At 42.8% G+C, this 22,493-nt stretch overlaps 1 protein-coding gene across 1 annotated transcript; it reads right to left on the minus strand.

Moving 5' to 3' along the window:
• Positions 1–17,601: 17,601 nt before the first annotated feature.
• On the minus strand, positions 17,602–18,366 carry LOC147609029 (dirigent protein 6-like). The gene has a single exon (XM_086788536.1). It carries the CDS (start codon positions 18,246–18,248, stop codon positions 17,703–17,705), a length of 546 nt encoding a protein of 181 aa, XP_086644662.1. The 5' UTR covers positions 18,249–18,366; the 3' UTR covers positions 17,602–17,702.
• Positions 18,367–22,493: the final 4,127 nt, after the last annotated feature.

Here is a 22,493-nt window from a genome sequence, read left to right on the forward strand (position 1 = left end):
TTCCTCTTCTTCTTCTCTGGTTGAGGGCTTATATCAAATTGGACATGTTTACCTTTCTTAGAAGATGGTTCAGGTTCTGCCATTGTACTCCTCGTCCTCTTTGCCACCACAGGCATAATCTCTGGAATGGTCTCCATTTCTATCAAGCTGAGAGCCGGTCCCTTTCCCTTATCCTTCCATTTAACTCCACTGGTAGAGGGTTGATTTGGATCTTTTACTTCAACACTATGATCCCCCGATCTATCATTAGTCCTCTGCATCACAGGATATATTCCACCACCTGCTCTGGGCGGCTTGTCACATTGAGGGCTGATATGTCCCCGCTCCCCACAGTTCCAGCATTGGACATTACTCAAATAGTAACCTCGTCCTCTCCCTGTTCCTCCCATGTTCCCTTCACCTGTTGAGATACTGTCCCTTCTATTATTTGGTGCACCTCGGCTTCTTCCCTTTCCACCTGCTTCCATCCAATTCAAACTTAGAGACTTCATGAGCTCCACTGCATCATGTATGTCCCTCTTCAAAGTGTCTTCTTGTTCTGGAACAACAGCAGCTTCCCTTTCAGGATGTATAATCTCAATCTCTGGCATCTTCACAAACTTCTTCGGCTCTTCCTGTATTCCCATCTGCCTCAGACGCTTCACCTTCCACTCCTTCTCACGAGCTACTCTGACAGCCTCCTCAAAGCTATCCAGGTTCTTCAGCTCCACCTTCAGACGGAGGGTTGGCTCCAGACCAGCCACAAACCGGTCTCTCTTTATCATCTGCGGGGGTACTTCAGGAATCAGAGCCTCACACCATAGACTCCACAGTCTACCAAACTCTATCAGGTACTGATCCACATCCTGACCATCCTTCTGCTGAATGTTGCACAACTCCTTCCACACCTCATTTGGACTCCTCACTCGGGCAAACTGTGCCAAGAATGCAGCTCTGACTACACGGTACTCAGGATCTTGTTGATGAATGTTCCTGTGTGTAGTCACAAACATCTGTAACCATGTTTTTGCGTCACCCTGCAAGCAATAAGCCAAAATCTGAGAAAGGATCTCCGGGGTTGCCCTGTCTTTCATCAAGGCTGTAAATTCCATCTTCTCCAGAAACCTGACTGCACTTTCCTGTGGCAATCCCCAATACTCTGGAAAATCTTGAGCCATCTTTCCAAATCTTGCTTCTCACAGCCCCTATCTTCTTTCACAATCCAGAGCAAATCTGTTCCTCTGTGGAGGCACCAAAAAGTGATGGCACGGAAGCGGTAGAGCTGTCTACGCCCTTATAGCATGCCACACTTCCACACATGCATGCAAACACACCAGAACACCAGACCCAAAAACATGAACAAGACTTATATTTCAGATCTGGCTGTTACAACTCGTACCCAAATGAACAAAGAAACAAAGAATTCTTTGGCATCACCAAACATCAGCCACAGCTGATCAAGAGAATTTACAACTCTGGCTTGAGTCTCCAGAGGAGGTAGAAATCCACAAAAAACACACACACACCCTCTCTCTCTCTGGCTCTCTGTGCTGATTCTCTGTCAGCCAGTCCAAAACCACTTCCTCTGCCACTTGTCTGCAGTGCTACCAGTCCCACCAGCTTAGCACCAGCCACACTGTTCTTCTCTCCTCTTCACTCGGCACGTTCTGCTTCAACTTCCGGCTTCACCTTTGCAGACACATTACCTCTGTATAGGCCTCCACTTTTGGCTTCACTTAGCCCAAGCACTGTAACTTCTGTGCATCCAGCTGCACCTTCTATGCTGCCAACATCTCAAAGGCTGCCTTTACTCTCCCACGCGTCTGCTAGCTTCAGATGATGCAGCCACCAAAAGCAGCCTCCCCACAGATCTCTCACCACACTGCACTACCTCAGGACCTAAGGGCCTTCTCCTCTTGTACCTGCAGCCTACATCACCTCAACAGCACTAGAGGGAGGGTTATTAATCCAAGTCACCTTTTGTCTGCGCCAGCATCTCTAACTGCTTTAGCGTTCGCCAGCTCCCGTTTTTTCCACAGGCGGCACCCTTCCTTCAAGTCTTCGCTCTGTCCACTGTATCTCTCGGCTGCCTTTACCACACTACACCAAAGGCCCACCACACCTGCGCCCCTTTACACTTCACCTGCAGCCTACACGTCGTCCAGCTTCTACACGACGGCCATACCACCCTTTTCATGGCGATTTGCCCGCTCTGCTCCAGTCACTTGCGTTAGTCACCAGCTCGTGCTTCAAAGCCCAGCCGTCGCTGCCGTCTTCACCTGTCCTCAGTACCCGCAGAGCAGCTACGCTACGTGCACCTCACACAGTTGTGCTCCACGTTGTGCCAGTTAGCTCTTGCCAGCTTCACTGCACGACGGCTACACACCTCAGGCGCCTCTCTCCAACACCTAACACCAAAAATCGTCAGTTTTCACAGCTGGTGCTCCACGCTTCTCTATTGCCAGTTTTCTTTGCTCTCCTCGATTGCCCTCGCCAGTAGTTTCAAAACCTTCTTCACCTCCTTTCCCTTGTCGCTTCCCTCCCCACACACCCAAGAGACCCGTACTCTTTCCTTCATCCTACTCTCCAGAAGCATCCCCCCTCTTGCGGTAATTCCCTTCCTCTTTCTCTCTTCGCCAGCTTTCTCGATGTGATGCTGGCAAGAGAGATGGCTGCAAGACGCTTCTCCACGTGGACTTCAGTAGGCTAGCCACGTGGTGAATACATTTTTTATTTATTTAAATTTTCAAGGATGGCCATCATATTTCCTTTCACACCCACCAATTTAAAGGCAACAAAGACCCCTTCACCTATTAATTGCCCTCCCTTCCATACACACTTTAATGCAGCTTCGAATGCCCGTTCATTTCTTTGACGTGCCCACAATCAAAGCCATCGAGCAGCTGATATCATCCTCAGTGGACCTCTCACCAGACAAGCCTGTACATGCTCACATCAATACCATCTACTCTGTACACCTGGCAACGCTCTCAAAAGCAAAACTTCACACACACCATGTACATGTATGTACACATTTCAACTCTTATTTTTTTCCACACACCGTGGATATGGATTACATCTTGGAGGAGGCATCTATCCTTGTTTCTATGGATAATTCTCCTTCCAAATTTGTACTCCTCTCTTCTAACATAGATAGCACCTCTTCTAAATGTGTCTTCCTCTTGTGTGTAACACATTTTTTGGATCATGCCAATTAACTAAGTCATGAAGTTTATGCAAATTATATCTACATAAGGTGAAAAGTTCTCATCCTATAAAGACTAAATTAGATATATGATCTTCCCCAAATTATATAATTCATAAAAATAATGGAGGTGAGTTGGTTATACGTATCTGTTTCCTACTTTCTTCATACTTGCATCATTTTTCCAACAAACAAAGAGTTCTCTCAATCACAAAGCAAGGCCTTGGTCCTCTTCCTACTAACATCATACTTGCATCGTTTTTTGAACAAACAAAGAGTTCTCTCAATCACAAAGCCATACTACCAATTCCATTAGTGAAAAACAAACAATCTTGCAATCATCGTCATAATGGCAGTCATAATAATCGTCAACACAAACCTACAGATTTGTGATGATAACTTATTTGTGACGGTCCATCACAATAGTCATCACAAGTTTTAGGATATTTTTTAATGGTTATTGCAACTCTATGCATTATTAACAAAAACAATAATGGAAACCATGTGTGTCTATTTTAGACCCTTTATTCTTAGAAGTACTACATCTTCCTATCTGGCCTCTAGTCATTCCCCTATCATTTCTTTGAATGTAACCTAGGTTTCATCTTCCCCTGTCTCCCTCGTCATTGTACTATGTAGTTTTTGCCATGCATGGAGAGTAATGTGAACTTGTCTCTCAGTTAGGGTATAGTTTCTGAGTGTGGATTTAGAGTTTTCTTCAAGGATCTATAAACCTTCTGAAGTTTCTTCTTTTGTTTACTTTTTTCTATAGATATGTTAAAGTTTATAGCAATGTGACAACATCAACATATGACATCACCAATAGAGAAGATGTGGCCGTACACACAATGTCATCAACAAAATAGTCACCAATAGGGAAGGACTAACATGTCTAATAAGGAAACATTTCCATGCTTAATGCAAAGACTTGTAAGGACAAGCTTCATCAAATATAGTAGTGATCAAATAAGGATAATGCCTAATTTGGAGGAATTCTCCATGCTTAATTCCAATGCCTCCAATGTGACGTACCCAAATTCTGTTCTATGTTCTAACACAAAATTTCCCAAATCATACAGAAAACAAAATCACTCATACTTTAGAAAAATGAAGAGTTTTCAATAAATCATATTCGTTTGCAAAATCCAAAGTAACAGTAATATTCGTTAACTAATACAAAAATCTAAAAAAATCATAAAGAGAATCACCAACAGAAGATCTAGCTAATAGGGCCATTCTCCGACGCCCATCCACCTAACCACCACTTTGGACGGCGGCTATCCCAGGTATGCCTCTAGTAAATCTCTTCCACTTTGGGTTCTACCAATTGGCTCCCAGAGGGCATAAATCACAATCTCTATGTCGTTGTCTAAGGACGACCGGCCCGAATCTCAAACTCTCTCTCTCTCTCTCTCTCTCTCTCTCTCTCTATCCTGCACAGAAAATTCTCAAGGCTCTGGAAGAAACCCAATAAAAATATCCCATGATAAATAGTAAATTATCATGCACGAAATCCTCAAAGATAGAAAATCTTTTCTAAAAACATGCGCTCGAACCAAATTAGAGAAGATACGTTTTTTTTAAAACACTGGAAAGTGGTGGCAAATTCGTTTTTTTAACACTGGAAAGTGGTGGCAGATTCGTTTCGCAAAAACTGGCCACCCCATGTGGAATCTCCCAATTATCTGAACACGGACTTTATTCGTCCTGTGAGATGAACTAACTTTCTTTAACTCGCCTCTCTGACAAATAAAGTTATCTACACCCTCATGCGAGGCTGTTACAGAAAATTAAGGGTCAATTTGATGTTCAAGCCTCGTTTCGGGCACTCGTTGCGTTTATTTTATTATGTAGACCCCCATATGAGTTTCCTTTAGGCTAAACCACTCACTAGACCCTCTTATACCTTATCTAATCTGGTTAAGTATAGAATAGAAATTGCATACAAATAACACCACAAATCATGCATAAAAAGTTTCAAAATTGATCCAAAATCGACATATCTAAATTACTAAATTTGTGACCAAACTTACTCTTTTATGTCCTCTATGTATTTCCTACTTTTCAACATTAAATATAGATGCTAAAAAATCACCAAATCAAATGGAACCAAAAATACGTACATATGAGTACGTTACATCTAAGGACATGACTTATCAAATACAGTAGTAATTAGACCTATAAAGGAAATTTGATATTTTATTTATTTACTCTCATTCGACTTTATTATTTCCATGATTACTTGTAGCTTTCCTATTGTATACCATATCCTATTAAAAATAATGGTATTTCAAATAATAACTACATAGACTTAATGTGTATCAATAAATCACATATGATATCCATAAGACCATTCCATTTGGTTCTCTTGTGGCATTCACAAGACTACTAAATACATTACATGTCTGCATCTTTTTTTATTTACTCATCCTTGCTACATGGCTAGGTGACTTATGGGAAACCTAACAGTCCATAAGAGTTATGGAGACAGCTTAGCAGGTTGAATCAGGAAGAGAATGAAGAGATGTCTGTTTTGGTTGGCAGGTATGAGGCTATTTGGAGAAGGCTTCTGAAAGTTTTGGGTGAGAATAAGGTGTCACCTGATTTTCTTAAAAAGGACAGGTTCATTGGTGTGTTTCATGAGAGCATCAGGATGGAAGTGGAGTAAAAGATCTCGACACATTCATCAAGATGGAAGTGAGGATAGCTACTGAGAAGTTGAAGAAGAGAGTGAGGAAGCAAGAGATGACAAGGAAGGAGAGAGAAGCCACTAAGCTGGTAGTTCCAATGGATATGCATTTGAGAAAGGAACATGTATGGAGATTCCATTGGTTGTAAAATAAAATAAAGGGTAGAGTGGGAGGTAAGAGGTTGACTGAGTAGGTAGAGGTTCTAAATCTTGCTGTGTGCTAGGAGTTTTTGGAGATCGATAGAATCAAGAGCAGCCCCTGAATTAGCTTGATGATGAATATGGCTGGAGATGTTATGGAAGTGATGAAAGAGTCTCATGAGGGACCAAATGAGGAAATAGAATTGGATCAGAGTTGGCTAGAGGTAGTAGTGGAAGATACTTGTGTTAATGCACATGGGGTCTTTGGGGTAATTGTTGTTATGCTTTTAGAGCTGGTAGATATAGATTTGAAAGAACTTAACTTTGTGTTTTCTAAGAGGGAGTTGGAGGAAGATGGTGCTATGAAGCAGGCATCTAAATGTATTTTACAAGTGGCAAGGGATTCTGTGGATATTATGGGTGCTGAATGTGATCAAGATGAGCTACATGATTCTCCTTTGTACTTTGTTGATACTTTTCTAGATTATATTAATGCTACGTGTTTTGAAGTGGATGATGGGGATGATGCTGATGATGCTACTAAGATCATGGAGGTAGCCCATGTGAAAGACAAGCCAAACAGTTGTGATGAGTTGAATGAGGGTGATTGCATACAAGTTGTTGACTATTGGGAATAGACCTAAGGTGTGGGGAAGTGGAGAGTGAGCAAGATGATGATGTTAATGCAGCTACTATTTTCCAAGGAAAAGAGAGATGTGAGAAGGCTTGTGATCATCTTTTTCATAAGAATGTTCTTAGAGTTGGTCTGCATGGGTAGCTTTGTGATAGAAAGGGTGTGTTTTGAGATGAAAAGAATGTTTTTCATGTGAAGATATGAATGCTTTTGGGAGGTGGGATGTATACTAGATGAGGGTGCGCAAACTGGGAAGAGGTTCTGGTTACTAGGATGCCTGTCGATAGAGGGACTAAGAGGAGGGCTAGCAAGAAATTTGGCTCTGCTGAGTATGTTCCTCCCCTTGCTTGATTCTAAATTCATGCTGAAAAATATGATTTTTGAGCTATGTAAATGATGGCATGTTAGTGGCCTCGCTGGTTGCAAAGCATCTAAAATCATATGTTTCTTCCATGATTTTGATGGTGGACGGCTTGGGAATGTATGCATCCTCTAACAAGGTGCCGATCTAAGGAAGGTCAAATTCACTTTTCTTTGCCAATTTGATCGAGAACCTACTAAACATCTTGTAAATTTGGTCATGTGTGTGTCCCACCAACAAAAACCCAAGCTTGACTTTCTTGAATATCTTCTTTTGTACGAGCATATTTAAGTGCACAAGGAGAACTTGGTTTTTGTTTTCTTTTCTAGTGTTATCCAGTTGTAAGTAGAGAACGGGTGGTAGTTCACCTTGCCATTCTCTTTGATGATGTTTTGAATGATGGTGATTGTCAAATTAGGATCTTTATGAATGTCAAGAAAATTAACAAAGATCCTTGATGACATGACACCATTGAAAACTAAGGCTTCTACAACATGGAGTTGGATAAAATTTTCCTCCTTGAGATTCTTAGGAGGACACATAAAATGAGGCAACATGGCTTTCTTTTTATCCATCCCGTCAATGACAAGGCCTAAATATTTGTCCTTCTTCTCTAAATATTTTTTCCTATGGTCTGCTAATTTTTGGCGCTCTGTGCTCTATTGCTCCCAGTGAATCTTCAAGGCCTATAGAATGGGAACTATAAAAGAGATTCAAGAGTGTCAATATTTTTTCAATATAAAAAATTAATTCAAAATAACCAACATAGCCACTTTAAAATATCTAGAACTTCAAACTTAACTTACATTTCTCTTATGTAGTCTTTGCTGTGTCTCGCTTTACGTTCAACTTCGCACATATTTGGCAAACACCCATCCTGGTTTTCTTGGGAATTTTGATGGGAGAGAAATCTTGTCTCCATTTTCTCAAGAAAGAGGGAAGTGAGAGAGTGGAGTTTAGACTTTCTTTTTGTGACTCCACATATAAATTGTACACCTCTCTTTTAGTAAAATCATTAGGGAGACGTGTGAACTTTGAGTTAGGTAGTACTTCTCCATTGAAGGCGATAAAGTTTCCCAACCATTGCTTTAAGAAAAAATATTGGGGGTTTCATGTGTGCTAAATGTTAAAGAAAAACTTTCTTGGGCCACATTTGCTAACATTTTTTTAATTCGCAAATTGATTATACCAAATACCTTTAAGAAATAGTTGGAAGAACCCTCGGGGGGGTCACTATATGTAAAATATCCCTATCGCGTGCGTTCAAGGCCTATATTTTAAATCCCTTATCTGTGAATTTTTTAATATATATAATATCCCCTTTTCTTTATGAATCTGTAAATTTTTTTGAAAAAATTTTAAATCATACCCTTATGTAAATATATTTCTGTAAGTTTCATAAATTAAAATTATGCTTCTGTTGAACGCACGTGATATTCACATTTTTTTGTGAGTGACCCCCCCGAGGAAGAACCGCAACCCAGGGTGAGAGGTATGGACCAACCACAAGAAAGCGAGCCCATGCCATCTTTAGATCCTAAAGCAGAAGCAGGGCAAAGTGAAAGCCAACAGACCCAAATTGAATCACCAGTCTGGAGAGCTGTGCCTATCTTAGGTGTGGTTGATTCTTATAGGGCCCAAAGAACTGTATAAAACCTAGGGCCAGGTCCATCATATCAAGGACCAAAAACATTGTACCAAGGAGAAGGGGTCTACCCAGGCCCTTCACATTAGCCCAATCTGCTTGTATATCAGTAGTACCCACCATAGGGAGTTTTCCGTGGGTACCACATGGGACCACAAGGGGCACATGATAACCGAGCTATTAGACAAGGGCCTCCAATGGTATATTATTCTCGTGGCCCACCCCTCCACCAACCTTTCCTCAACCAACACCCACTCCAACCATGGCAGGGTTGACACCAAAAATGTTGAGATTAGCCATCGAAATAGGGAGAGCGGTGGCTGTGGGCATCACACCCCCAACACCAGTACAACAGGCACCTGCAAAAGATTAGAACGGAACAAGCCTGCCAATATCTTAAAGCTTATCACTAAGTTTGATGGGACTGGAGATCCCATCCCACATTTGGAGATGTTTAGTCAAATTTGTGAGGCCTTTGGCTAGGTAGAAGATCAGGTTAAGGTGAGTGCTTTCGGCATAACCCTTGATGGTAAAGCAAGCCAATGGTTTAGGTCCTTGAAAGCTGAGGACAAAGCCACCTTTTAAGCCTTGAAAGAGGCCTTCAAGGTAGGATATTCTTGCCAAGGCACTAGATGGAGCCTAGTGGAGCAGCTGCATAACGTCAGATAGAGGGAAGGAGAATTCATGAGAGACTACATCAATAGAGTTAGATATCTCCACTCACGTTGCGGTGCCCAGAGATAAGTTTTTTGACGAAAGATTAATAGGGAGATTTCTAGAGGGTCTTGATGACGTGCCCTTACACAAATCATTGTATGCCTTGGGCCATACCTCCTTTGAGCAATGTTGCAGGAGTGCTATGGATTTTGAGGACAATTTAAAGAAGGAAACACGTTGTCGAGAACTTCATGAGGGCACATCAGAAGCTTCTTTCAAGACCACCTGCACAAAGTGGGAGGGAAAAGGAAAAGTGTTCACGTTTAGTGGACAACAAGTCAAGCAGCTGGCTGCTGCATTAATACAGTAAATGCCCCAACAATGGAGAACTGGCCTAGGTCGGGATCGGGTCAGCCAACCCCATCTCTGTCCAAAGACGGAGCTTGTAAGGTGCCCGGTCTGTTGTGCTAACCATATCGGCATAGAGTTTTCACATCTCAAACCCCATCCTAACCTTTACTGTACATATTACGTAAAATGGGGAGAAATCATGAAGTTACAAACTGCTATCATCATAGAGCTGCTCTAGCTTGTGCTCTACCTCAGGCCTTGTCAACCCGAGACAGCCTGCTGGCTTTGCCAGCACCAACGCTCTATAATGCACCTCAACCAAGCCAAAAAGTGGCCCAGAGAGGAATCCTAAGGGTACCTAAAATGCCCTTACCACCCCCGGTTCTCCCACCTCAATCCCTACTGCCAAGAGTTTCACCAGTTTGTCAGATAACCCTGATAGAAATCTTCGAAGAAGGGGATGAGAGAAAAATTCCAAAAGTTCCTACCTATGAAACCCTAAGTCACTATATTATGGAGGGAGACCAAATGTAACCAGTGTACTTTAGTAGCCCCAATGCCACGGGCCAGAGACATGAATAGGATGGCAAAAAGGCCACCTTTACCGTGTTATGATTGCATAGGACCTCACCGAGTGGCTGAGTGTCCCAACATGAAAGGGATGGCGAGTACCTATGTAGGTACTCCCACCTTGACTCCATTGTTGTAGGGTGTGGTATTGACCACATGTGTAAGGATTTTCTGCTAAGACTTGGAATAACAGCAAAGGCTTGCAAAGCTAATCCCAGCACTAAACTTAACTTGCTGAGTGTTAAAGACGGCTTCATCCAAGCAGCCCCACCAACGCTATAACTAGACTACAAAACATGCAGAGGGCCATAGCTCATGCTGTTGCAGAGATATCAACCTCACGAGACCAGGGCCAAGAAAGTGCCTCTGAACAAGCATGAGCAATTAGGCGCTCAAGAAAGAAAACCACAAAGATCGGCAAAAGTGAGAGCTGAGTAGTTATTAGAAGTGGTTCAAAAGATGGCACGACAACTCATGCATCAACTTCTTCATCTGAAAAGGAATATTTGCTATGCTATGCCGCCTGAGCCAAAGAACCTATCAACGCGTGCCAACTCCCAAAAAATCTTGTTGAATATCCTAACCCCACATAGGAAAAGGAGAGACTCTTGGTAGCCCAAGAGTTGGTTCGGGATTGCCAAGTGCAAATGGAAGATGAGCCTCCTACCACCTACCTTAAGCCATGCCCATCGGTCTCAAACCTGAGACCTATTGAAGAAGCTCAAGTATATCTAGGAAAGCTCCCAAACCAGCCACCCTCAGAAAGGCTAATAGAAGCGGTAGCTTCCCGCACAGCTACCCCCAAGCAAGGAAATGATGTTGCCAAATATCTTAGAAATTTGGGGGACGACCATCACAAAAGTCCCTATTCACATCCCGTACACTCAAAAGAGCTTAAGACTAAGCCAAACTAGCCTTCCTCATGGGACAACATCTGCTCCAAGAGACATTGCAGGTCTCTCTTCCTTCCTTTCTTCTCAAATCCAAATCCCTATCGTTGGCACCTTACTCCAAGGCAGCCCAAGCGTATGGAATGATCTGAAGGATTGGATGGAGGGGTGCCTCGAGGGCAAGCATGCACGAATCCATGGAGCATGAAAGCTCTAATGAATCCGAGGAAGAAGAACTCGATGTAGCCCAAGAGATAACTGGCACCCCCATGGTTTGAGTGAATAAGATTAGACAATACTTTGAAGGCAACGAGCTCAATGCAGGTTTGCCACGAATAACCTTTGATGGCCTCCAAGTCACATCAATCTTGGATGGAGGAGTAGGAGTGAGAATTGTTACAAAACAATGCTAGGAAAAATGGGGAGCGCTTGCCATGGATGACACCACATTGTTGGTCAAACTTGTTGATGGAGCCATAGCTAGACCCATTGGTCTAGTGAGGGATCTAAAAAGTAAGATCCTTGGACTACTTACCGACCGCCACCACACCTGTGGTGATAAACTTTGGACGTCAGCCAGTTTCTTATGTTGCATCCTTGGTAGAACATTCATGAGAATAAAAAATGATTCAGGTCTAGGATACCAACCGCATATATATTCGGAGAAAGGATCAACCATTCAAGATCAATCTACGTGCATGGAAGGTACACCCCCACAATAAGTGGGGGGCACACCATTTGTAGAGGACTTTGCCACAACAACATGATCCACCGCAGTCCATCTATGTCAGACGTGCCACAAGACACTCAAAGATGAAAAGGATAGTGAGGAGTGTGCACCTCTTCTAGAGCTATAAGACTTCAAGAACTGGATGCATATCCTTGCTACCCTGGACATTTTGCCTAGATGCACCGGCACGAGGTTTGCTACGATAGACGGGCATGAGATTACATCTTTGTACAAGCTTAGCTCAGCATACTTGCCCAATGTCGCCACCCAAGAACTTGAACATGCCATTAAAGTGGAGCCATCACACGGGGCACATGCTCCAATAGGACTCACAGGCCTGATGGATTCCTTGGGCCAGAATGATATGTCTTCCCAGATGATTCAGATACCCACTGGTTGAAGTATGTCGGGGTTGTGGAAGCACATGACTCCTTCAACAAAATGTGGCAAAAGGAGTTTGCTAATATCTCCCTTCTGGTCCACACAAGCATCCCACAGCCAGCAGGGCCCATTGATTCCACACCAGAACTAGAAAAGCTTTGCTGCTTAGCATGCAAAGTATGCAACAAAAAGCTAGCATTGGCAGAAAAAGAAGCCAAAAGGCTAGTAGACGAAGAAAGTGCTAAAGCCAAAGAGACCACACAGGTGCCTCAACATTTTAAGACCTTTCAGATGGCTAACAAATTCCTCCAATATGATTCGGCCCAAACGTCTCATAGTAGACAACTAGAGAGCTTTTATGATGGTCCAACCAAGGTCAAAGAGATAAATCTGGTAGGCTCGGGCGAAGACCCGAGGCCGATATATATTGGACGAGACCTCTCTATAGATGAAGAGACCTAGCTCATCATTGTGCTAACAAAATTCCAAGATTGCTATGCCTAGAAGTATATGGATATGAAAGGTGCACCTCTAGAAGTAGTCCATCACACCATCCCAGTGGTTGATGGAGCTAGGCCGGTCAAACAACGGGCTTATCCGTTGAACCCAAAATACTCCAAGATGGTCTGAGAAGACATCGACAGACTCATTGATGTAGGATTCATCTATGAAATTGAGCATATGGAATGGGTATCACCCATTTTGATAGTGCCTAAGAAGAACGAAAAAGTCAGAGTGTGCGTAGACCTTAAAAAGGTCAATGCCGTTGTATCATTATCTCTTACCTTTCATAGAACATGTGCTAGAATGAGTAGTAGGAAGAAAGGAAGCGTACAACTTCCTTGACGGATTCTCTGGATATAGTCAGGTGTGCTGATCGATCCCAAAGACCAGCACAAAAGAGCCTTTGAACTGAATGGGACATATATGCATACCGTGTTATGCCCTTCGAGCTGACCTATACCCCTCGGTACCTCGACACACTGTCTCCAGGCAAGGAATCTCTACAGATGATAGCTGAGTTGCCCCCACCCACCAACTTCAAGGGAGTCCAGTGCTTCATGGGGCACGTCGGCTACTATCAATAATTTATTTTTATGTACGTTGATATTGCTTAACCTCTTTATGGACTCTTAATCATCTTCTACTCGAGTGAAGAACGCCAACGGGCTTACACAATGCTCAAAAAAGACTTGGTAAGTGCTCTAATTCTTAGGTCCCTCAAGTAGGACATTATCTTGTGCTGTTGGCCAACCGGGAACAACATGGATTTCCCCATCAGCTTTGCTAGCCACCAACTTAATGAAGCTAAGAGAAACTACACCATGAGTGAGAGAGAAGGATTAGCCATGGTCTACACTGTCAAGAAGTTTTGCCATTATCTTCTGGGGTGACTAAGTTTGTTTTCTTCATAGACCATAAAGCTCTCCTATACTTGGTAAACAAGCCCTGTATGACAGGTAGAATCACTAGGTGACTGCTTATATTTCTTGATTTTGACTTCATTTTTCACAGTAAGGAAAGGCTGTAAGCATGTTCTAGTAGACCACATGTCAAGGATCCCCAACAGTGAAACTCCAGTGGGAGTAGATGATGATTTACCAGACGCCATCCTATTCCAACTATGCTTGATTCCTGAATGGGGCAAGGAGGTGGCACACCTCTTAGCCCAGCTTCCCCTTCTTAATAAATACCGCGTCCATTGCTTATTAATTAAACAGGAAGCCCCCTACCAACTCATTGTAGGCTAACTTTATAGGCAGGGGAAAGATAAAATTCTCTAATGTTGTGTCCGAGAAGACAAGTATGTTCTCCTTCTTGAATAGGCTCACTCTGCCTGTGCTATAGGGGGCACTTTGCAGAGCAGATATCACTGCGCATAAGGTTCTCATGGCCAAATTATGGTGGCCCACTCTAATGAAGAATGCACCAGAATACGTTAAGTGGTGTGACGAGTGCCATCGTGCATCAAATCCCCGCTTCAGGGACCACATGCCACTGAACCCAGTTGTGTCTTTATAACCATTTGAGATATGGGGCTTAGATTTCATTGGACCCATCAGTCCAACAATCAAATACACTCAATCTTGATATATAATAGCTGTTTACAGACTATTGCACTAAGTGGATACAAGCTTGCGTGACCTGCGAAGCTGATGTGCAATTGATTACCAAATCCCTTTATGAGATCACACGCTTCGGTTGCCCCCTCGAGCTCGTCAGTGAACAATGGGACACATTTCATTAATGAGGTAATCCAATTCCTCTTGCAACAAGAGTTCCTTATCACTCACATAAAATCCTCCCCCTATTACCCATAAGAGAATGGCCAAGCAGAAAGCACGAATAAAATCTTGTGTGCCATTCTGACTAAAACCGTGGAGGCCAGCTGCAACAATTGGGAACCAAAGTTGTCAGCTACACTTTGGGCTTATAGAACTTCTTACAAGGCAGCAACCAATGGCATGTTGAGATATCGAGCTCATCTAATGAGGCGGTGGACACTGATGACCCGCCTAGGGGATAGGCGCCACACTTACACCACTGGCATGGTTGGTGAGATCATGGGTGATATGCGGCCAGTGGGATGACAGGCTGCTGTGTGTGACAGCCATTCTAGCGCCAGCTCATTTAGTTGGGTTCACACTATAGAGAGCCCTAGTATGTATTTGGTTGAGTACCTTTTCATATTGTGTGTACTCTTATCTTTGTATATGGTGTGTTGAGTGTTGTGTGAAGAAGAAGAAGAAGATTTTCAGCCTCTCACCTTGTGTGTTCTCTTTTAGGATTTTGTGAGTGTGTGTGTGCTTGTTGCAAGAGCCCAAGCTCTCTTCTCCCCTGCATCTTTTCATGGTATCAGAGTCTGGTTCATGCTAAGGGCTGAGCTGCAAGCAAGAGAAGCACAAGAAGCGATACGAGGGTAAGAGCTTCATCTCCTCTTTCGTATTTGTGTTGGCGACTACACCCTTGTCAGGAGCTCTACGGGAGGCATCGGCAACAAACGATCTCTGATTGAGGACCTTTCTTCGTGGGAGTAAAGCTATAGGGCAACTATTTTGTCCTATTGGACGTCAGTTTTCGGGCCAAAAACACGTTTTGGGCGCGTTAAGACTTCCGTTTTTCGAAAAGCAGGAGATTTCGAGCACTACGAGTAAGTCATCGATTCTATGCAGAACTTTGTTTTAAGAATTGCAGGAAGACAGATTGGTTGTGCAGACATTGTGTGTGCTGCAAGGAGGTCAAACAATTGCCATTGGGTGTATGTATGCACATTGAGGTCACTGGTTGTGACATTTGAGTGTAGTACAGTACCACTGCAAAAAATACAGCAGTTTGTGCAGGACAAACCAAAGTGCTGTTTCTGGTAAATTTGTGTCTGGCAAGATGTCAAATGATGGCATAAACCAGATTTTTCCTGAGAAGCTTGACAAGAACAACTTCCATGCTTGGAGGTTCAGGTTGACAAATTTCCTGATGGGAAGGGTTACTGGGACTGTACATAGAAGGTGAGCATGAAGAGGCACCGGAGATACTGGAGATCAATCTAACTGCTGTAGACGTGAAAGAGTTCAAGGAACCAAGGAGCCAGAAAAGTTATGTATTGGCTCTCTATCAATATATAGGACACCATGATTGGGCACATACATGATGCCAAGTCCCCCAAGGAGGCGTGGGACACCTTGGTAAAACTCTATGAAACGAATACCAAGGCACGAAAGATACAGTTAAAGAATGAACTTCATACTGTGGAGAAAAAGAATATGTCTGTGCATGACTATGCATTGAAGATAAAGGGTATTGTGGAATCCCTTGCATCTATTGGTGTTTCAGTAGATAAGGATGATAAGGTGGAAGTCTGTCTACGTAGTCTCGGGCCACAATACAAGGTGTTCAAGACGTCTATTCAGACTCGGAAAAACATTTCCAATTTTATAGATTTGGTGTCTATGTTGATTATAGAAGAGAAGAGCTTGGGTGAAGACCAACAGTCTTCACAAAACAAAAACAGTTTAGAGCAATAGGCCTTCTAAACAAGTTCAGGAAGAGGACAAGGTAGAGGAGGCCGTGGACGCGGCCAAGGAGGTGGCCGAACAGGTAATCAGAATTATGGCCAGTATAGCAGCAACAACAGCAGTCCCAAAATTCACAACAACAAAAACATGCAGGTGAAAGAGGCCAATTCAGAGGCAGGGGGAGTCAAAGAGGTCGTGGAAATTGGCAAATGCAGTATAGTGATACACATGGATGCTTTTATTGTGGTAAGCTTGGATATGTGCAGGTAGATTGTTATAAGAAGCAGGCTGACATGCAAAATGGAAAATTACAGCAAAACAACTATGCATCCTTGAGCAGAAACAATGAGGATAATGAAAGGTTGTTTGTTATGCAGCATGTCGTTGAAGGAACGAGATAATAAATAAAAACTCATCTTACTTTTTTCTCAATGATTTTTTCCTTTGACTAAGGATAAAAATAGTGCATGTATAGGGAAATAAAATTATTTAGGACGACGTAGGTCTTCCTTACGTGGAATTTCATAATTGATTTAAAATGCCCATGGGTTAAGAGTCCCTGTAAGCTTGACTGCGATTTGCCAAGTAGAATGTTACTTTTTGTTAAGCTGATATCTCATGATATTGGATCCATGCTTACTAGAATTCGAGAGAGCATTGCATTTTAGCTATAGTGAGATGTTAGAACTTTCTCTAAATGCACACATATCTATCTCTTTTTTTAATGAAGAACCATATGTATTTTTCATGAAAATGTATAAACTTCTAAGAATAAGTGACATATATCCTCTTTCATAAGAATATGGTATAAAACTCTTGTTTGAGATTATATTGATATTTCTCCACATTAGCCAAGGTACGGAGACTCACATTTTGTTCCTTTGCATGATAGATGATGAAATACTAGTTAGTGTGTGCTGCGATTAATGATAAGGAATGACCAAAGGAGTTCTTTAGAAACTAGAACCAAAAAACTACTAAAGTGGCTTAAAGATTTGGGAGGCTCCTAAGGAGGTTGTAAGCTAAATAAGGAAGTCATATAATAGGATGCAGTCACACAAGGGACAAGTAGGAAAGCTCAGTTTTGTTTTATAAGAGTCTTGCATGCCTACATTTGGCTTCATTGCTTCTGTGCTCTACTCTCCTTTAAAAATAAGTACGTTAGTGAGCATTCCCATTCTCCTTTTTATATTCTTAGTTTTGTTTTATACAAGTTTAACTTGTCTTGAACACATGCATGCTTACAAATATTTGGCTTCCCTGTTTGTGTACTCTATAATCTTCCTTCGAGAAAAAGTAGGCCTACTGAGCATTTTCCTCTCTCTTGGACGAAAATTTGAAAGTTTAGTGATGTATTTCGTGCTGTGATCTGCTGCTGTTTGCATTGCTTTTGAGAAATAAATAATACACATGTTTGGTATGGCGAAGAAAAGCAGGCATCATGCAAACAAGTGGTCTAGTAATAGAGGTCGAGATCAAAGGAGAGGACCCATCGGGCAGGGGTGACCCGCACGATGTCGACGAGGCGATTGGTGACGACGCCGCGTGCAGGGAGGAAGTCGCCGGTGCCGCCAACGACGGTGAGGGTGCGCACTTTCTGGGCCTCCACGATCTGGCCCATGATGGTGAGGGTGCCCTGGTAGGTGCCATCGTCGATGGTGGCCGTGAAGGTGTGGAAGAGCACGTAGCCTTTCTGGCTGTCCAGCACGTAGAAGCCCTGCGCCACCCCGGCCGACGCCGAGGTGTTGGAGGCGCCCAGCGTGAGGGGGGCCTCGAAGGTGGCCACCACGCCGAAGTTGAAGGGGTTGGAGAAGGTGCCCGGAGGAATTGGACCGTACACCGAGGTGAAGTAGGTGTTATTCACGGCCGGGTTGTACACGGTGTTGTGGAGGTAGAATCTGTAGTGGGACGGCCCGGCCTTCTTGTGGCAAGAAGCTGGCGTGGCAGTGAGGCTGATAAGCGCCAGTAACAGGCATGCTGCGAGGAGCAAGCGGCTGGGCATATTGGCTCGCTTGATGAAGCTGCAGGGAAATTATTAGGTGGGATGGTAGATCTGATGAGGAGCAGATGACAGCAAGCAAGCAGAAGGTGTCGTCAAAATGACCTGGTAACAAGCAGAAGGTGCTAGCGGGATGATAGATCTGAAGATGTGACGGGGAGCGCAGTAGGCTCCTATTTGTAATACACCTAGCCCGTTCAAACGCCCAATTCGTCAACGCCCCATTTTGTCTAGTTACATAATAAACAAATGTGTTTGACAATTCGCTGGCAAATGTCCTCGGATTAGCTGTTGCTTCAACGTTCTAGCAATATCCCAATTAGGAGCACCTCACCATTTTGTCTAGTTACATAATAAACAAATGTGTTTGACAATTCGCTGGTGGATTAGCTGTTGCTTCAACGTTCCAGCAATATCCCAATTAGGAGCAACTCACCACCACTCGTCGAGAGTAAGGCATGGTAGAACCTAGAGAAGGACAAATCAAAAGTGGTGCATAGATACCCCATGCCCTCTCCAAGATTTTGCATATAGTAATAAAGTCTTTGACTCTTTCTTTTTTGGTACCCACAAAATTAGGCAATTAGGTTATATATATGTAGCATAGAGCAACCCACCATACTAGCCACGAGAGTAAACCAAAATTTCTAGAATACTTTCTCTTCTTCCAAGAAAAGACACATTTACATATGATTGGATTATTGAAGGTCAAATACCGGTTCAAACAACGGGTGCCAGTATATGCAGTGGTAAAGCATGGCAAAGGGTGTCAGTTTACGAGCTCGTGTTGGTGGAACGGTAATAATACAAGAAAAAAAAACAACTCTGGTCATATTTACAATCAAAATTACCAGACTTGGTTCTTTTGAGCTCATCTGCAATATTAAAAAATGTGTATGTCAATGCGAAAAATAAAAAATACCATCAGCCTTAAAGCAAGGCTTCTCTGTGAATGTGTGGGAGAGGTAGGAGCTTGCTCTTGGACAGATGGTCTATCCATGCACTGGAGTTCAGGCTCTTCTGTCTCGAGGTCAGGATTTCGTCGTACCATGCTGGGGTGGTCTTTGCTTTCACTAGTGCTATCAAAGACAAGTATCGTTGACTCCACATGGTATTGACCCCGATGGAACCAACCTTATAAGTGAAGGATCTTTAGGAGAGTTCACTTCGTTAGAAAGAGGGTTATTTTGCACCAATCTGCTAGATCGTAGGTTCATCGAAATGTGGAACTACTGTGCAGAACCCCCTTGTGAAAAGACTTTTTTTAAAGAAATGGTACGGTCGTATGCTTTGAAATGTACGAGCATACGCTTTCAAAACGAGAAGGGAATGGGCATACACTTCTCAAGGGCAGATGGCATAAACTCTCACTTTTTGAAGGACACGAGCGGGGCTTCACAAAGGAATGGGTGTGCGCTTTGGAATGGAGAAGGTGTGGGCGTGGAAGTTGTTGGAACAAGCGTACCAAGCTTGGGTCGAGAAGGGAATGGGTGTTCGGTTTCAAAAGCTGAAAGGAATGGGCATTTGCTTTGAAATCGAGAAGGTACAGGCATACGCTTTCAAAAGGAGAAGGGAACAGGCATTCACTTTCTAAATCAAGTGTGAGAGAGAATGGCACGGGCGTGGAAAAATTGATACGGTCGTGGGGCAAACGCAATGAGGCTTTGGAACGGGCATACCCTTCAAGAAGAAATGGCCATGGCACTGTCAAATTTAGAGATTTTTAAGACTTGTCCAGGGATTTTAGGAAATTTAAGGCTGCAGGTTTGACAGCCACCCACTATATTCTTTGACAAATTCAATTACACCCACTTGATTGAATGCACTCTATGCTCAATTTTAATGCAACTGCACATTCAAGCTAAAGAACTTAATAGATTTGGTCTACTAAGAAGGGAACGGGCGTGGATGTGCCATGGCCGTGGCCTATAAAGCAATTGGCCATTCGCTTCTCAAAACAGCCAATAGAATGCAATTTTTGCCTAGTTTTTTTCTCCAATTCCTGCTAATTCAAGTGTTTTTCCATCGATTTTTTGTGTTTTTTATTCAATAGAGAGCTAGAGCTAGTCTCTAGCTATCTAGTGGTGCCTACAATACATAATGAAAACTAACTAATTAAGATTAATTTGTGGATTAAACTGCACGCTTGAAGAAAAAAGAACAGAAAATCAAAGTTTTGCATGAATGTCAAGGGCAATGTTAGAGCACTTACTTGCTTCTCCCGCACCCGGTGAAGATTTCAATGCTTTGATGCTCGATTAACTTTAAATTCTCCACATAATCACCATAAAAAATAAAAACAAACACAAAATCAAGAAACCAACCGATGGATTTACACTCCAACAGGGCTAAATAAAGATACTAGCAAATGAATAAAGTGGAGGACCCTACGCTAAATGCATTCCTCGGCAGTGGCACCAAAGATGTTGAGACTAACATGCTACCTTTCACACAAGAGAGAAGAGAAGAGAGAGACATGCAAGGGTTGAGTCTGGAGAGTTGCACTTAGCCAACCCTAAGAGGGTTAACTCCTCGATGTGAAGCCGGAAGGGGTTCACTCCACCTCTTCTTGTGTCACCTAAGAAGAGATTCAATGGCTAGGTAAAGAGCAAGAATGAGGGAGCTATGGAGATCTCAACTTTCACTTCATGCCACAAGCTTTCAAAAGGGACTTGGTAGAGAGAAGAGGGGAGACAAGAAGAGAGATTAGAGCATTACCATCCCTACATGCACACACCAACAATCAAGCATGCAAGCAAGCAAAAACACAAGCTAGCATTCATCTGCAAGCTCAAATGTGAGAGAGAGAGAGAGAGAGAGAGAGAGAGAGAGAGGAAGCAAACTCAAATGATACTAATGGGATTGTCCCCTTTCATATTCCATAAGATGACTTATATACAAGAGCTCATAGTTTCAATGGCCGGCCGCCCATTTACAATTGGGGGCCCAAAACTAGTCTTTCTAGCTCTATGTAAAAATATTCCTCATGATCGACATTACACACGCCTTAAGTTTGGTCATCCCATGTCTCTTTTATAATAAGCACTTTGTGCGGTTACAAAAGAGGGATTACAATAGGTGTAGCCCTGCTAAAGGTAATGTTAATCAGAGTGGTTAACAATGTTACCCAAAGTGGTTTGGATAGTTATGTCAGACTCATTAGTGAGAATACGTCAATCCATGGGATGATTCTTCCCTATTTTCAAGTTTATCTTTAAGGATTGGTTGCTTTACAAATATAAATGTGTTTGGTTTCCCAATTAGGAATCAAGTTTACTTCTCTCATATAAGGCCTTTCGAGGATCATCGTGTGAACCTCTTCTCTGAAAAATCTATCACTACTAATTTGTTATGGAGGGTTAATCCAAAGGTTTTGATCCTTGCAGCATCTTTTAAGACACCTAATGGTTTGGCTATGTTCCTATCAACAAGCTTAACTATGAGGCTTGGGCTACTACAAGCCTCTCTGCAATCCTTGGTGATAATATTGACACCAGCAAAACTATCTAAGATCGGGAAGACCATAAATCCATTGTACCAATAAGTAACACAATGCTCATTTTGTCATTTTCAAAATAGTGCCCCAATTAGTTCATGGACACTTTTGGCTATCCTTTAATTTTGAGTGTGGAGAGAGAATCCTCAATAGGGCAAGTCTTCTCTTCCTCTTGTTTCCATTCATTTAGTTGGATAAGTCTCTCTAAAAGTTGTAAATTCCATTACAAAAGAGAACTTATCGAATCTTGGACTCTTGAGGACAAGAAGGTTGTGAGGTCTCACGAGATCCATACTCACTCTAAGGGGGGCTATGACCTGCCAATGTGTAAGGGATGTGCATTGAGTGGATAAGATGGGCTAGGAACTCCCAATGTGTAAGGGATATGCCATGATCCTTCCCTAAGAGGTGGTGACTCAGAGGGGGTCAAGATAAAGCTGTTGCTGATCACCCCCACTAAGTCCTCCTTCACTCTATCTAGAAATGTGGGGATTGGTTGAATTGGTTGCAGAGATAATATCAGTTCTATTTGTGGCCTCTTGAGAATGATTATAGGTCTATCTGAGGCCTTGGGCTTTGAGGTTCTCTAGTTGGTTATGATGGGCTCTAGGATAAGATCTGGGATACTCTTAGGCAAAAGTTAGTGGTTTGTTCTCAACCACTTTTCATAGCAAGGGTATCCTGGACCTTTCTCACAAGCTCTACAACGTGTTTTATACTCTCTTTCTCCAATATAAGGCTGGGATACTCCT

This window comes from Cibotium barometz, chromosome 52 (genome assembly GCF_041138505.1).
Source record: "Cibotium barometz isolate CiBa-2024 chromosome 52, ASM4113850v1, whole genome shotgun sequence".
In the NCBI taxonomy this organism is placed as follows: Eukaryota; Viridiplantae; Streptophyta; class Polypodiopsida; order Cyatheales; family Cibotiaceae; genus Cibotium; species Cibotium barometz.